The 15,208-nt window shown below is 62.7% G+C and overlaps 1 protein-coding gene across 1 annotated transcript; it reads left to right on the forward strand.

Annotated features, from left to right (window-relative positions):
* The first annotated feature begins 6,837 nt into the window (after window positions 1–6,837).
* Window positions 6,838–10,508, forward strand: CRABP2 (cellular retinoic acid binding protein 2). The gene is made up of 4 exons (XM_006736734.3): window positions 6,838–7,115; window positions 9,259–9,437; window positions 9,575–9,691; window positions 10,091–10,508. The coding sequence occupies exons 1-4, from the start codon at window positions 7,046–7,048 to the stop codon at window positions 10,139–10,141; spliced, it is 417 nt and encodes a 138-aa protein (XP_006736797.1). The 5' UTR covers window positions 6,838–7,045; the 3' UTR covers window positions 10,142–10,508.
* Window positions 10,509–15,208: the final 4,700 nt, after the last annotated feature.

Consider the following 15,208-nt stretch of genomic DNA (forward strand, 5'->3'; position numbering starts at 1 on the left):
TCTCATCATTCCCGTCTACCCTATGGAATCCTGTCCGGTCGCTTTTCTGGAAAGAGGCCATGAGATGGATCCAACCATAACCAAAGGAGGAAGAAGGGGGACTGCCCCTGCCCTGGAGCCCGGGAGGGAGATGGAGCCCACACCCAGGACCCAGAGGGAGGCAGACGCAGATAATCCAGCCTGGCAGCTCGAGGCCGGGGCTGGGGCTCAGGGCTGGGCTGGGAGAGTGGGTAGGTCCAGGAAGCTTCCCTGAAGGGGTGAGTGGGTGGAGCTGCCAAGGGAGCAAAGGGGCCTTTGGAGAAAGGGCCGAGTCCGGTGGCTTCCTCCTAGGCTAGGACTGCCCCCCTCCTCCACACCCTCCAGCCAAGGCACAGAGTGCCTCCTCTGGGCTCTCCTCTGGGGCTCCGGGAGGCCTAGCCCCAGGGGGTCTGGGAGCTCAAAAGAGGGGATTTGGCCCACAGAGACCATACTACCCACAAGCAGCGAGAAAGGCCTGCGAGTGTCCAGGACCCAGGCTGGCTCCCTCTCTGGGCCAGTGCCCACGAGCTCAGTGGGAAGACAGGCCCATCAGAAATCCAGATCATCTGGAGACCTGGAATGCTGAGGCTGACAGTCCCAGAGCTCGGGGCTTTAGGAGGCAGGGGACTACGAAATCCAGGAGACTCTGGCTGGCTGCTTTGATCCCCCAGGGACAGGGACGTGTCCCTGCGGATCCCCGAGTGCCAAAACTCCCCCTTGGATGTCCCCCCCAGGTTGGTCCCAGGCGGGCGGCTTGGGCAGCCAGGGTCCTGGGGGGAAGCGGGGCTCACCCCGCCACTCGATGCCCCAGGTTGGTGGAGGAGATGCAGGCAGGGCAGGTGGGGCTGCGGCAGGGCAGCCTGGCCAAGATTTTTAGGCTCCAGCCCCGTGCCCTCTGGGATTCTGGGAAGGCCGGGGGCCCCTGGCGGACGGGGTGGGTGGGGGGCGGCCGGAGACTGTTCAGTCTCTCTTTGACAGCTAACATTTTCCAGAGCCGGCGCCCGCAGGAGAAAGGAAATCAGAGCTTCCCACCTCACACATCTTTTTCCCATTTTGTTCATGCTGCCCAGGGAAAGCCATTAGGGCTAGGTCAGTCTGGGGCCTCCCCCACCACCTATCTCTCTAGCCAGCTCTAAGGAGGAGCAGGGATGGGGGGGGGAGGGTCACTGGAAGGACAAGGCTCTAGCCTGCGAAGGGGCCTGACTCTGAACTCTTGTCTCCCTTAAGTCCCTGCCCACTCAAGATGGGGGTGTGGGGGCAAGGACCCCGAACCCGGGCTTCTGAGGCCCTCCCTCACTCGGCTCAAATCCCCTGCACCTCTGGTTCTGTCTCTAGGGAGTCTGTCCCACTGGCCCTAAGGAACGTGGAGCCTGGGCCTGGTCTGCAGCAGGAAGAGCCCTGGGGTTGGGGGAACCTAATAGGGGCTCTGGCCTCCTCCCTGGAGCCGGGCGGGGGCCCAGACAGCTGGGTATCATGGTCTGGAGGCGTGCTGCACTGGGAGCACCGAGGAGCCTGGAGGAGGACTCCTCCCTAAGCTGACTGACCTCCTTCCTGAGGTTGAGCCATCTGCTCCTGTTATCCTGCCCCTGCTCCCAGGGACCGTGAGTCCAGTGCCCTCGTTCTAGCCTTATCCAGTACCTCAAACCCCCCTGTCTTTTCTCTGGGAACCTTGCCCTTCTCCCCTCCCCCCTGCCCCTTTCCTCTTCAATCCCGGAGTCCACTTCTCTGGCCCGGTGCCCACCCTCTGCACTTCAGGCTGGAGAGGAAGCAGAGCACCCACCCAGTCTGCAGCCCTGCTGATTTCTTTCTTCTGCCAGAAACCCCAGATCATCTCAATGGGGAGAGGGATTCCCTGGACCTCCGGCTCTTCTTCGGTTTCCCATCCTCAGGGAGCGGGAGAGGAGGCATCTGGGAGACAGTTTGGGCTCCCCAGAACACGTCCTGGGCTAGGTTGCTGGCTGTCCCTCTTTTCCAGGGCTAGCCACTGTCCCCAGGTACCCTGCAAACCCAGGTGTTCAGCCTGCCAAACTTGTCCGGCCGTCCCTTTCCTGACCTGGGCTACCAGGGGTTAAGGGACCAGTGCAGGGCAGGGGGTGGGAATGGCAGAGGGGTCTGGCCCCAGTCACTGGCTCATAAAAGCCAAGAGGAGTTTAACTGCAGGTCACGGTGCTGCCTGACTTCTCCATCCAGCAGTGCTGCCCTGGGGGAAGGGGGTTGGGGGGGAGTCCTTCAGGAGGGGAAATGGGGGCCACGGCTGGCCAGGATCAGGGCCAGGCCTGTCCAGCTCCAGATGCTGGCAGTTGCCATCAACAGTGCCGGCCACACTGTATTCCCACCTCTACCTCGGAGGTTCTCTAAAAAGCAGGACTCCAGAGTAAGGGAGCCGGACGTTGGTGCCTGTCCCTGCAGCAGGCTAGGGAAACGGGCCGTGGCGTCAGCGGGACAAGAGGCGATGCCCTCTGCCAGGCCAGCAGGAAGCACCAGTCCGGGTGCTGGAACAAAGGGAGCAGGACAGAGAAGCCAGCAGCCAGGGGTCAAAGAGCAAGAGCAGTGCGCAGGCTGCCTGTGGGCAGGGTCTCCAGGTTCTCCCACGGCTGCCCCTCCCCACGCCCGTGCTGCCCCCTGAAGAGGCCAGCAGAGCCAGGGGCCTCTCTCGGGGGACAAGACTTAGTCTGGACACGTCCTCAGCCAGTGCGTCCACACCTCCTCCCTCCCGCCTGCCCAGCTCAGCGTGCCCGGCCCAGCCCCGAGGAGAGCGTTGGCAGCTGGGAACCAGGTAGCAGAGCCAAGAACAACAGAGGAGCCGCCTGCCTGCCTGCGTGCTGCATAGACCCTGGCCTGCTCTGTGATTTCTCCTGGAGCCGGCAGCCCTCCTCCCACCCCAGCTTCTGTCCCTGCCCGGCCACCCCTGCCTCCTTCACCGCGGCCTGGGGCTGGCCCTGGAGATCCCAGCCATCCCCTCCTTTCCGGTCCAGCTGCCCCTTAGAGTCACTCAGGATTCCCTGCCTGCACCTTCCCTGGCTTGGAGGGACTCTGCCTGCTTTCCAGGTCTCTGACCCGGTCTCCCAGCTGGCGGGAAGCCCTATTCCCTGCTCTAACAGCAATCTGATGTGGGGAGAATCCGGGCCAGGCCTTACCAGATTTGAAAAGGGCTGGGTCCCTGAGCCCAGGCAGACAGACAAGAATGGAACATTCCCCTCTGTACTGAGGGTTAGACCGGACCAGGAGGCAGGATGCTTGAGCTCACACTGCGCCGCATGGAATCCTGAGGGCTTGGGGACCAGGGGACACCACTGTCCCGCCCCAGGCACTCTTAGCTCCTTTATTCTACTCTCAGACCCACCCCCCTGCCCTGGCAGAACTTCTGCCTGTTCTGTTGCCCCTCTGCTGAGTGGCAGAGACCCAGTGTCCAGCCTCACCTGGGTTTAATTTCTACAGGACTCCCAGCCAGCAAACTCTGTGACCCAGCAGATGCAATAACACTGCTCAGGGTGAGGCGCTTCTCCAAGTGCTGAACTTGGCCAGAGAATCTCCTTGTCCCGGTTGGGGGGGAGGGGGAGGGGTTGATGACTCTTCCACTCTCTCCCTCCCCAGCTGGGCGGGTGGTCCCTCCTGCCCCATCCTCAGGGGAGTGGCGGAGAGGGGTAGGGGCAGCTCCTCTCCCCCAGCCCCCCACCCCTCCATCGTGCACACATCCGCGTGCACTCATGCTCACGCTCCTCCACCCAGCCAGAAGCGTGCCCACCTCCATTCCTTCTGCTGCAAAGCCAGCCACTTTCCTCTTAGCCTCACTACCCTGGGAACAAAGCCCCAGAAGGTTCCTTGCCTAGCTCTCAGGCCTGTTTCCTCCCTACCCCACCCCCACTCTGCCTCTGTTCTCCCAGAGCAACCAACTCTGCACCTTTTTTTTTGTCACCAACTCTGCACCTTTCCCCCCAAATTCCTGGGGGAGCCCCCGACAGGGCTATGACCAAGGTTCCTAGAAAGGGAGAATGGGTTGCCCAGGGCTGACCTGCGTCAGGTTTGGTCCTAATGAAAAGGCCAGCGACACTAGGAAATTCCTTCTCATTGATCCTGGCGGGAAATTAAAGCCAGTTGTTTGTGACCGGGTGACTGACAGGGGCTAAGCCCCTCCCCGCCGCCTGGCTCCCGGCCTGCTCCCTGCCCCTAGGCTCCCCCATCCTCCACTGTTAGCCTCCTTTCCCATCCCCCAATCGTCTTATCCCACCCACAGTGTCCCCCAATCCCCTTCCCCTGCATCTTCCCTAAGCCCCTTCCACTTGCCCGCCCTATGCTCCCGTGGGCAAACAGGGTTTCTGGAAGCTGAGACCTGCTTCCTGGCACCCTGCTCCAGATCCTCTACCCACCTCCCTCAGCCAGGGCTGGGGTGCAGGGGCTGGAGCTCAGGCCCAGAGCTGGCAACCACAAACACTCACATCTGGAAAAAATTCCCCTCCCAGCCCAACTTCCCTTTGTCTTACTTCTGTCTCTTTGGAACTTCTGGCCGCCAGAGCAGTGGGGGGAGTGAGGAAGTGAAGAGAGGGGACTGGGCCCAGACCTCCCTGCCCCCACCCCAGGGAGCCCCCTTTCCAGCCTCCCCAGGATCCTCAGCCAGACCACATCCCCCCCTCTGCTCCTGTAGGTCTGGCCTCCTGATGACCGTCTTTTGGGTGAGGTTTTAACATCCTGAGTCACCAGGCTTGCGGGGGAGAGGGCCTGGGCTGGCCCTTCTCTTTTGCAGTAGGAAAGATACCCACTGAGCCGAGGACTGGACCCTTCAGGCTGGGGGCTCAAGAGGGCTGGTGTGGAGAGGAGGTGGGCAGGTTGACCTGGTGGAGGAGGTGGGGGCAGTGAGGCGGAAGGAGGGGTGCTGGGGTTCCTGCCATGGTCCCTCCCCCAAGCCTCTCCTCATCCCTTTGGCTAGGAGCCTGATTTCACTGTCAGAACCTAATCCCCCTCTCTTTACCTACAGCAGCGAGAGCCTGCCGCTGGGGGAGGAACACGGGGCGGGCTGCAAGCACCCCTAGGGGCCACCCCCTTCCCTCCACCACCTCCCACCTCTGCTTTTGTCTGTCCTTCCTCAAAGAGCTCCGACCTGCTGCCCTCCTACTTCCAGAAGCCCAGGCCACCCCCACCCCCAGATGAGCCCTCCCACACAAACCCTGAACCCTAAAGCCAGACTGAAGCATCCAGCTGCCTTCTGCAAACCTGACAGGTGATCGCCTCCCCCTGCGGTGGGGGGGAGGTGCATCGAGTCCCTTCTATCATAGCACCTCCATCCCTCCCGCTCAGGGGCACCCGAGCTGCTTTCCTGTTTCAACACATGCATTATTCAGAGATTTCCCTCTTTACAGCGCAGAGGCTCCAGCCTTCTCCAGTCTTTGGTGAAGCCTCCAGCCCCTCTGCTTTGGCCCTGTTCTTCCGACGCCTCCCCAGCCAAGGCCCCCAACACGCTAGACCGTTCCAGGGCTCTAACGAAAAGGGTTCAGGACCTCAATGAGCCTGTCCTCTGCTCCTCCCGTGGCCACGCTGGCGGGGAGGGGCGAGCGCTAGGACCAGATGTGGCGTTTTTCCTGCCCGCCTCGCCAGGAGCTGGGAGCGCAGTCCTGGGCGGGGGGCGGGGCCGGGGGGGGGCGGGGGGGGGCGGTGCGGGCAGCGGGGCCACGTGCACGCCTTCGCGGAGGGCCGCTGGGCCGCAGCAACGCTGAGCGCCGCCTGCCCGTTGGCCTCGGATCTCCCGGCCAGTCTCCGGGGCTCCCCGCTTGACCTCCTGTTTCGGGCTCCCAGCCCTCCCCACAGGGGTCTCGGCGGGGAGCTGGGCCCTGCCCCCTCCTTTGATCTCCCGCTTCGAAGCAGCTGGCGGAGGGGCGGCCGCTCCTTCTGCCCGTTGGACGGCGCGGGATTGTGACACCCGAGACCCCGCTCCACCCCTTCCCGGGGCACCCAGTCTCCCTCCAACCTGGGTGGCAGCGCGGCGCGCCGGGGCTCCACGCCTCCGTCCCCGCCTCCCCTCCCTGCCGCCTGCTGCGATCCCCTGGGGGTTCGGGGAGCCAAGCGACGGAGAAAGCGCCTTAATAAAGAGCTCGTGTCAAGTGATTGGCAGTGACCTCTGCCCCCCGCCCCAGCCCCGCGCCCGGGGCTCCTGCTTAACCCTTCGATGCCCGCCCAGCTCATTAAGGGGAAGGAGTCTCTCCGCGCCACCGTCCTGAGTCCCCCGGCACTGCGGCAGCCCTGAACCCCGGGGAGGCCTGCGCGGGTAGGGGGGCCGCTCCCTCCCACCCCCTCGAGCCTCTCCAGCAGGGGGCGCCGTTGCCCCACTTGGGTGCCTGGCCCAGCCACCCCCGGCCTCCCCGGCCGCTCTCTGAGCTCGGGGCGGTCACGCTGGACCAGTTCAGGCTTCGGTGGAGCCGAGCCCGGCCGCCCGCCTCTTCCCTAGCGCCGGCTCGGAGCGGGGTTCGCCCGCTGGTAGTGTCGCCGGGTGTCCGGCGCCAAGGAGTCGAACGCACCGAGTCAGGTTGGGGAGGGGCGGGGACCAAGCCAGCCGTGACCCTGGGGACGTGAGACCTGAGTATCTGCGCCCCGGGCCCGGCGCCCCCTCCTCTCGGCGGAGAGCCCAATCCGAGCGCTCTGCCCGTGTCGCCTCCCCAGCCATCCCTCGCGCGGGAGCCAGCTGCCTCGGCCCCCCGCTAGCCCCGGACCCGCCCACGGGGGGCCAGATCCAGAGGCGGGGGAGCGGGGCCTGAGGGCCCACCAGGTGGGGTGGGGGCGGGGCGGGAGGCGGGGCCATCTCTCTCTCTCTCTCTCTCTCTCTCTGCCTCTCTTTCTCTCAGGCAGGGGCGGGCCCCGCTCAGGGTATAAAAGCTGCCCGCGCGGGAGCCCAAGCCAACTCTGGGGTTGTCCTGGGACGTGTCCTGTCCTGAGTCTCACGACCAGGCGAAGGCGACCGCGACATCTCTTGTGACTAAAAGACTCAACGTCCAGTGCTCCACCCAAAGCATCTAAGGGGATCGCCACTCGCGCCTCCATCATGCCCAACTTCTCCGGCAACTGGAAGATCATCCGATCGGAAAACTTCGAGGATTTGCTCAAAGTGCTGGGTAAGGAGATTTTAGAGCTCCCGGGGAGCCAAGGGCGGCGCGGAGTCCTCCCGCACGAGAAAGAAAGCAGGGCGGGGGTCAAGGCGCGGGAGGTTGGGTGTCTGCGTCCCCAAGAAAAGGGGCCGAACGCTTGCATGGGGGGCTCGGGGCTCGGACATTTAGATCCTTTCTCCGGCGGGGCGTCCCCTCGCCCCCCGCCCCCATGCCAGTTCCTGCAGTGACCAGCCTGTGAACCAAGTAGAAACCAGAAGCACGAGGTCGGTATCCCTGGGGGTGGGGCCGGGAGCTCTGGGCAGTTCAGAAGCTGCAAACCCCGCACCCAGGCTGGGGGCCTGGGTCCTTACTCAGCCAGCCCCTCGGAGCCGTTCCGCCCTCTTTGCCCCCACCCCACAGCCAGTAGCCCAGCTCGGAGGCAGGTTCCTTATCCCTCCGCGCCGGGCTCCACCCTCCAGGTGATCCGCCAGCCCAGCTCTAACGGTTGCCCCTTCCCTCCCCATTCAGCACTTCCCACGCTGTGCCCCCACCCTCCGTCTGTGACACAGATATTTTCCTACAGCGGGCAGCTCCAAAGTCCTCAGTCGCTCTGGATAATTATCACTTTCTTAGATTTCAACAAATGGTTTCGTGTGAAACCCCAAACCCCATTTCCGAAAATCCCAGTTCTTGTCTCCCTCCCCCACCCCAGACCTGCTGCAGCCCAGCTGGGTGTGTTGGTTAAAGGTGAGGGAAAGTTAAACCTCCTCTAACTGCCTTTCCCAACTCTGTGGGCCCTCTGGTGTGTGGGGAGGGGTAGAGAGTGGGATCACCAGGAGGGGCTCTGGGAAGAGAGGGGGGTGAGTTAAGGACCTCAGCAATCGGGAAGCCCCCCCCCCCCAGGAGCCCTGCAGCCCTGGATTTCTGGACTGAACACGGTGACCCCTCCCTTGAGTGGGAGGAGGCGGGGGTCACACCTTGTGCAGGGTGGGGTGTAGGATTGAGTCTGGACCTGGGAAGGGTCTGGAATGCTGTGTTTCCATATTCCTTGCCATTAGTTCTTTCGTCTAACCACAAGACTTCAAGCCCTGTCTTTCCCGCTCTCCACTTGCTGCAGTTAAACGCCAAAACATTTTCCCTTCAGAAAGCCTAGATGCCATTCCCTCCCCACCTCTGGATTCTGGCCCCTCTCCCCAGTGGATGAAGCAGGAGGTGGCCCGGCACACCCAGAGGCCCAGCTGGAGAATAAGAGCCAAAGCCCAGTCCTGTTGTCTGTCTTTGGTCTGTTTGTCCTCCCTGCGGGGTCTCTCCGAGCCACGTGCCCTCCTCAGGCCCTGCTGGGGGCAGATTGAAAACAGACCCATTAGACAAACAGCCCTGGCTGGAGTGGCATCTCCTTGGAACCCAGCCCTGCCCCTGCAGGAACCTCGGCCCCTCCTTGCCCCCTCTGCCCAAGTCAAGTATCCCTCTCCTGGTGAGGAATGCTCAGGTGTTTGGGAAAAAAACCTGTCCCACCCACTGCAGTAGGCAGGGTGCATGAGCAGGTTCTGCTCCTGTAACAGGAAAGATGAAAAAGGTAGGCAGTGTCAGGTGGGCTTCTAGGGGAGATGGGGTGGGGTGTGTCTGCTCTGCCAAGGCCACTGGATCTGAGAACCTCTCCCTGGACCCAGGAGATCAACGGCCCAGAAGGGGGTTCCTGGGGCTGCTGGGGGCGTCCTCCTGCTCTCCCGCTCCCTTCTTTCTGGAACAGCCTTTACCCTCTGGGGTAAAGGAAGGTTGAGCTAGCACCAGACAGGGGAGGTGCATAAGGCAGAAAGGAGACGAGCCCTAACTTCCAGGGCAGGAGTGGTGAGGCCTGTCCGGGGAGGGTCTGGCCTGCTCTTGGCCCGGGGTGAAGACACAGTGACTCTGATGGGTCCACCCCCCGCAGAGGGTCGCAAGCAGGGTGGATAAAGGGCTACAAGTGAGGTGAACCGGGCCAAGGTGAGGTTGGCTGCTGGGTGAGGGGAGTGGGGAGAGGCTGCCCCTGAGAACACTGGGGTCCGGGCCTACTGGTCAGCAAGGTGGGACCCCACGGGGTGCTGCCGCTCTGCCCAAGCTGGGCCCTGGGGAGGGGTGAGGCAGGGGCCCGGAGCGCCCTTGAAGGTGAGCCTCCCTCCTCTCCCTGCAGGGGTGAATGTGATGCTGAGGAAGATTGCCGTGGCTGCAGCGTCCAAGCCGGCCGTGGAGATCAAACAGGAGGGAGATACTTTCTACATCAAAACCTCCACCACGGTGCGCACCACGGAGATTAACTTCAAGATCGGAGAAGAGTTTGAGGAGCAGACTGTGGACGGGAGGCCCTGTAAGGTGAGTCCCTCGGGGTCATGGCATCCATTGCCCGGCCATTTTCCAGTCTTTTCCTGGATTCTCTGCTCCACTCCCAGTGGAGAAAGTCCCTCTCTCTTGCTGCTGCGGGCCCCACTCACGTGGCCTCTCTCTTGCAGAGCCTGGTGAACTGGGAGAGCGAGAACAAAATGGTCTGCGAGCAGAGGCTTCTGAAGGGAGAGGGCCCCAAGACCTCCTGGACCAGGGAGCTGACCACTGACGGGGAGCTGGTCCTGGTAAGGCCTGCCTCCTACCAGTCCAGCGCCGCCTTCGGGGGTTTTCTGGGACACTCCAGGGCGCAGGAGGTTCAAGATCAACTGTACTGGTCCCCCGCCTCCCGAGGGGGCTGCTGGCCGGACAGTGCCGCTCTGTGACCAGGACATGGTCCTCCGCGTACAGCGGATGCACACCGAGAGGCCCAGCATTCCTCTGGGCGACGACCCTCCTGGCCTGGGGAGGAGGGTGGAGGACAGAGCCCTGGGGCTCTATCACCATCCTCCCTCCTGTGACACCGGGGCATGTGGGGACCAGCTCCTGCCTGTTGGTCCTGAATCTAGAAGTAGGTTTGGTCCCCGAAGCCACAGGGACCACGAACCTTCCAGGTTAACGATGACTTCTGACTTGTGTCCTTCCAGACCATGACGGCGGATGATATTGTGTGCACCAGGGTCTACGTCCGAGAGTGAGCAGCTGTGGGTCCAAGAGCTGCCAGAGCCCACCCTTCCACGCTCCCTGCCTCCCTGCCCCTCCCTCCTTCCTTCTAGGCTAGCTCTCCCCTCACTCCCCTCCCCACCCCTCACTTCTGGGGATGCTGGGATGCCTCCAGCTGGGCTCAGGGTTGGATGGCAAGAGCCCAGATCACCCTTTCCAGAACACTCCCCCTCCCAAGCCAGCAGTCCCGAACCAGCCCAGAGCACAGCCTCTCTTTCTGGGAGGGGACCTGAGGGCCCCACTGGGAAAGACGGCCCTCTGGCTTCCGCTCTTTGTCCCTGTAGCCGACACAGTGTAGAATATTTATTGGTTAATTTTATTAAAATGTTTAAAAAAATACAACCTGTCTCTGGCTCCTTGGGAAGGGGACAGATGAGTCGCCTGAGTTCCACTTTGCGTCTGAAGCATGGTGTGGGAAGCATGGTGTCCACAGCAGGACAGGTGGGCCACGGCGGTGGGGGGCTTCCCCTCACCCCACTGCCCACCCCTGCAGCCTCCTGCACTGCCCTGGCTCCCAACGCTAGTCCTGGACTTCTCAGCAGGGGCGCCGGGCTCCGAGGAGCTGACTCCCACCTTCTCCCACACGTTCCTCCAATGTTCCTTCTCTCCTCCAACTCCAATCCGTGGGTGACCCCAGGCCTGGCCTTGGCCTCCCACATGGTTCCAGATGAGCTCACCAATGCCCACAGGCTGGCCTTGCTCCCGCCCGGGTCTCCTGATGAGACTCCGGTCCTGCCCGCCCTCTGGTTCTGAGACACGACTATCTCGGCCTTGAGACCTACACACCCCTTCTGCCGGCTCCCCCCCACCTTCCCACGCCTCCACGCTCAGGTCAAGGCTCTACTGCATCTTCCCAAGCTCCACGGTCATCTCCAGTGCCTGCCCTCCTTCCGCAGGCCAGGGCCCTCCACCGGGCCTTCTCCCGGCCCACCTGGTCTCATACCGCAGCACCTTTTAACGGGCCTGCCTGGCCTGCTCGTCCGTCTTCACGGCTTTGTGGGGGCAAGTGAGCACAAGTGTTGGAAGAGAGGTTCCTGTCCTGGTTCTCTCACTTGCTCGTTCCGTGACCTTGGACAAGCTACTCAGTTTCTCCGAGCCTTCGTTCTGTAATCCGATGGCTTGTTTGCTGGGGAGTGTCCGTGGGGGCCAGCCAGACCCAGCCAAGGTGGCCAGCGGCTTCCCCTGCCCCCTGTCCTGCTCATTTCTGTGTCCTTTGTGCACTGGCCACATTCAACCCTGTCGAACGGAACTCCTCCCTACCTCGCGGAAAACTGACTTCAGATGCCCCAAGCTCACGTGCTTACAGCTTGGGGTCCCCCCAAAAGAGAGATTCTCTCCCAGGGTCCATACCTTCATGCCAGAAGGGGTTTGGTTCTGCGGGGTCACATGACTGTCCTCCGGCCCACTTGCTGCGGACAGGGCCAGGGGCCCGGCGGAGGGACGGGTGGGGCAGAGCTTGGGAAGGAGCACTTCTCTGTGAGAAGAGTTGCTTTCTCAGACTTCTCATCTATAATCCAGCAACCATATAGAATGTCCACCTCGCAAAGGCATTGTAGCAGTTAAATAAATCTCATTAAGTACATAGCACTTAGCAATAGTAAGCCCCCACAAAGCCAAGGTCCTACCTCTCTGACCCACCCTCCAAGATGCGGCCAGGAGGCAGGAGGGGGGTGGTCCTTCAAAACATAAGCTGTATTAGGTCAGTGCCCTGTTCAGAAACAATAAGACAAAACAAAACCCACCTTAGCCACAGCCCCTCTTTTTGTGCAGACTACCGTGCAGACCGGTATTAGCGGCCATCCCAGACGTGGCCCCTAGCCCTTCCTGCATGAGCTCCTCCCCTGCACATGCCACCTGCTCGCCCAGGGGCACCCAGCGCTTCTCCAGAGCTTGGCTTCCCGCCTGGCCCGAAGCGGCCTCTCCCACCGGCAGTGCTGAGAGCTACTGGTCACGCTTCACGGCCTGTGTGCGGCAGGTGAGCCTCCTCTCCCTGCGAGACCAGGGTGCCCTGGGGCCAGGCGTCCGGCTCCTGCCCCAGGGAGGCCATGTGCTGCAGCTGAGGGCAGAGGGGTCAGGGCCAAGGAGTGGGGGGACGGTGTAAAGAGTCCCGGGGCAAGCCGGTCCCCTCTCTGAGTGTGGGGGGCCCTTTCATGGGTATAGCCAATTAGTGTTTCCCGGGAGTCTCCTGGGAGCCGGGCACCGTGCTGGGTGCTGGGAACGCAGAAATGCATCCCATGGGCAAGATTCCCTGCCCTCCTGGGGCCTGCGGGAGGGCACAGCCCTTTAGTGGGAAGAGATGATGAAACCATAAATACACCCCTCAATTCCTGAGTGCACCCCATGCAGGTGTTGGAGGGAAAGGGGGCAGAGGGAGGGAGAGAGCACCAGGGGAGACCTCACTTAGGCTGGGGGCAGGTGGCCATGTTGGGAGAACAGGTGTTTGGGAGGACAAAGAACTTCGGGGGGCCTGATGGACACAGTGGGGTGAAGCAGAGGGGAAGGTACTCTAGGCAGGGAGAACCACAGGGTGAAGACCCCAAGGACAGTTTGGGTCTGTCCAAGGTCTGGGGACTGGAGTGCAGGGCAGCAGGGGCCTTTAGGGGCCAGGATGTGCGGGACCTGAAGGGCCTGAGGGCCCCAGTCCATATTTCTTATTTGCTTTCAAGAGCAATGACAAGCCACTGAAGGATTTAAAGGGGGCGGCATCCCACATGTGCTTTAGGAGTCCCCTCTGGCTGTCAGGTGAAGATGAATGGAGAAAAGCGGGCGAGGGGACGGAGCCAGCAAGAGGCTAGGAGAGGCCGGAGCATAGGGCGGAAAGTCAGGGACGGGGAGACCCGGTGAGGCATGAGGCAGGAAGGAGGGATGAGAGAAAGGGGGGTGTCCTGGGTGGCTCTCTGGCTCTGGTCCTGGGGGGGCTGTTTTCAGAAACAGAGAAATAAATCTGGGCCTTCTGGATGCCAGTTTTGTTTCTTTGAATCCAGAAGCATCCTAACTCCTCAGCCTGAGGCCCGGCTTCATCTCTGTTCTGATCACCTCCTCCCCTCCCACCCCATCCCTGACCTCAGCTCCCGCGGATGCCCATCCAATCTGCTGATTCCCCAGCCCACCCTTCCCACCTTAGCTTGACTCCCATGCCCACCCTGGAGGACCTTTACTCAAGCTCTCCCTGCCCTTTCTCATGCCTTTGTGGCTGGAGCATCTGCTCTTGTTTTTCTGACCAGTTTGTCTCTTTCTAGAATCAAGTTGCCGAGGAGAAGAGGGATGTGTCTGTTTCCAAAGAAGTCCTGGAGGGCAGGGGCGGGGTCTCCCCCATCAGACTGGGGGCTCCTGGAGGGCTGGTACAGGGTCTCCCCCATCAGACTGGGGCTCCATGAGGGTGAGGCCCTCCCCCTGGCTCTGTTTCTGTACTCCCCGCCCTCCAGGCTGAGATGACAGAGAAGTTACAGTCCTGGACCCAGGAGATGGGATCAGGGAGGGGCCGCCTCACCCATCTGGCCCAGCCTGGCCCTACCCGTGAGAAAGTCCCTCCAGCTTCCCCTCCCACCCTGAAGGCCCTCTTCTTCTTCCGTTACCTGGGCCTTCATTGCTCAGCAGTGCTTTTAGAAGAAAATGCACAGGAGCCCCTATCCCCTGCTTGCATCCCCAAAATTCTGTGGGCAGAACCTTCTCTCCAGTCAGGCTTCTCAGAGTTCAACCACAGAGGGGGCAGCAGAGGGGCCCCGGGCCACCGAGCCTCCTCTTGTCCTGAACCGAGGGCCGCCCGGAGGGCCAGAGAAGGTAGGAGGGCAGGGGCAAGGGAGGGGGGTGTGGGACGCTGCCCTGGGGCAGTGTGGCTGCCGCGCACAGCAGGGGCCCTGACCCACACTGGGACAGCCTGCACCAACATCTTAGGGAAACCGAGGTACACACACACACACTCTGCAAGAGACAGGAGCATGGGGCTGAGACTGACCTAGCAACGTCAAAACCAAGAGAGTCAGGGCACAGCCAGACCGAGGAGAACTAAGCCTGCGGAAGCCGGGGCCCCAGGTGCCACGGAGGCCCCCAGGACCCAAAGGCAGCTCCCTGCCCATGTGTGGCAAGAAGAGCCAAGTTGCAGGAACCCACCGGGGAGGCTGGGCAGAGTGGGCCAGGCGCCGGAACCCCTGAGGGTGCTGAGGAGAGGGAGAGGCCTGGCCGAGGGGACGCAGGGGTCAGGGACGGGGGGAATCCAGTGGGGAGGGGAGGGTACTGAGGGCCCCAGGAGTGGGAGTCAGAGGAGGGGGGCGTGCTGGTCAGGCCCTCTGACCCCAGGTCCCGACAAAGGGCCGCCTAAGGACCGCCGCAGGCGCAAGATGGATGGGACCAGGGCGGCCAGGCCTTTTGTGGCGGGGGATGAAAGGAAGCAGGCTCCGAGGTCCCCCGGGTCCCCCCCATGCCTGTTGGCTCCCCTGCCCCTCCCCCAGTGACCTCAGGGGCCTTGGAGTGTTGGGGGGTTAGGAAACGGGCGGGGGAGGAGCTGAGTCCAACCAGGTGTTTCCCCTGGCTGGGCCAGCCGCACCTGGGAAAGATGGGGGGCAGGCAGGAGGACAGTGGGGGCCTGGGCTGCCCTTTGGTCTCTGCAGAAATGGAATCGGTGTGAGTAAGACGCAGTGTCTGTGCCCCCACCAGCAAGGCCCCCAGCAGAGCTGGGTGAGACTGTGGTTCTAGCGAGGGCAGGGGTCCCCCGGGCGGGCGCTCCCCCCTCTCCTGCAGGCCCGCTGCCCTCCTGACCTCTTGGCTTCTTCCTGTCCCTGTCCCCCTTGGCGCTGCCAGTCGAGAAACCAGTTCTGTGCTTGTGCTGGATAAGGATCTCTGGGCTGAGCTGGGCGCTTCCCAGGCAGCGGCAGGAACCTGGCAGGCCGACAGCACCCCGCCCCCCGCCAGGGCCGCTGGGGTCTCTGCCACCCCCCTTCCCAGCCTGCTTCCCCTCCAGGGAGACTTCTCTTCTCCTCCGAGCAGCCTTGTACGGGGCAGGGTGGGTCCCTCTCCTCCTGCCCCCCCCCCCCCGCCCCGCACCT

Source organism: Leptonychotes weddellii, chromosome 6, assembly GCF_054177405.1.
Source record: "Leptonychotes weddellii isolate Sample4059 chromosome 6, ASM5417740v2, whole genome shotgun sequence".
Lineage (NCBI taxonomy): Eukaryota > Metazoa > Chordata > Mammalia > Carnivora > Phocidae > Leptonychotes > Leptonychotes weddellii.

What these genes read in the sequence shown, in the direction of transcription:
- CRABP2 (XM_006736734.3), top strand. Translation starts at nt 7,046, where the DNA reads ATGCCCAACTTCTCCGGCAACTGGAAGATCATCCGATCGGAAAACTTC. An exon ending in GGATTTGCTCAAAGTGCTGG is followed by an intron (nt 7,116 to 9,258) that starts GTAAGGAGATTT and finishes CTCTCCCTGCAG; the next exon opens with GGGTGAATGTGATGCTGAGG. An exon ending in TGGACGGGAGGCCCTGTAAG is followed by an intron (nt 9,438 to 9,574) that starts GTGAGTCCCTCG and finishes TCTCTCTTGCAG; the next exon opens with AGCCTGGTGAACTGGGAGAG.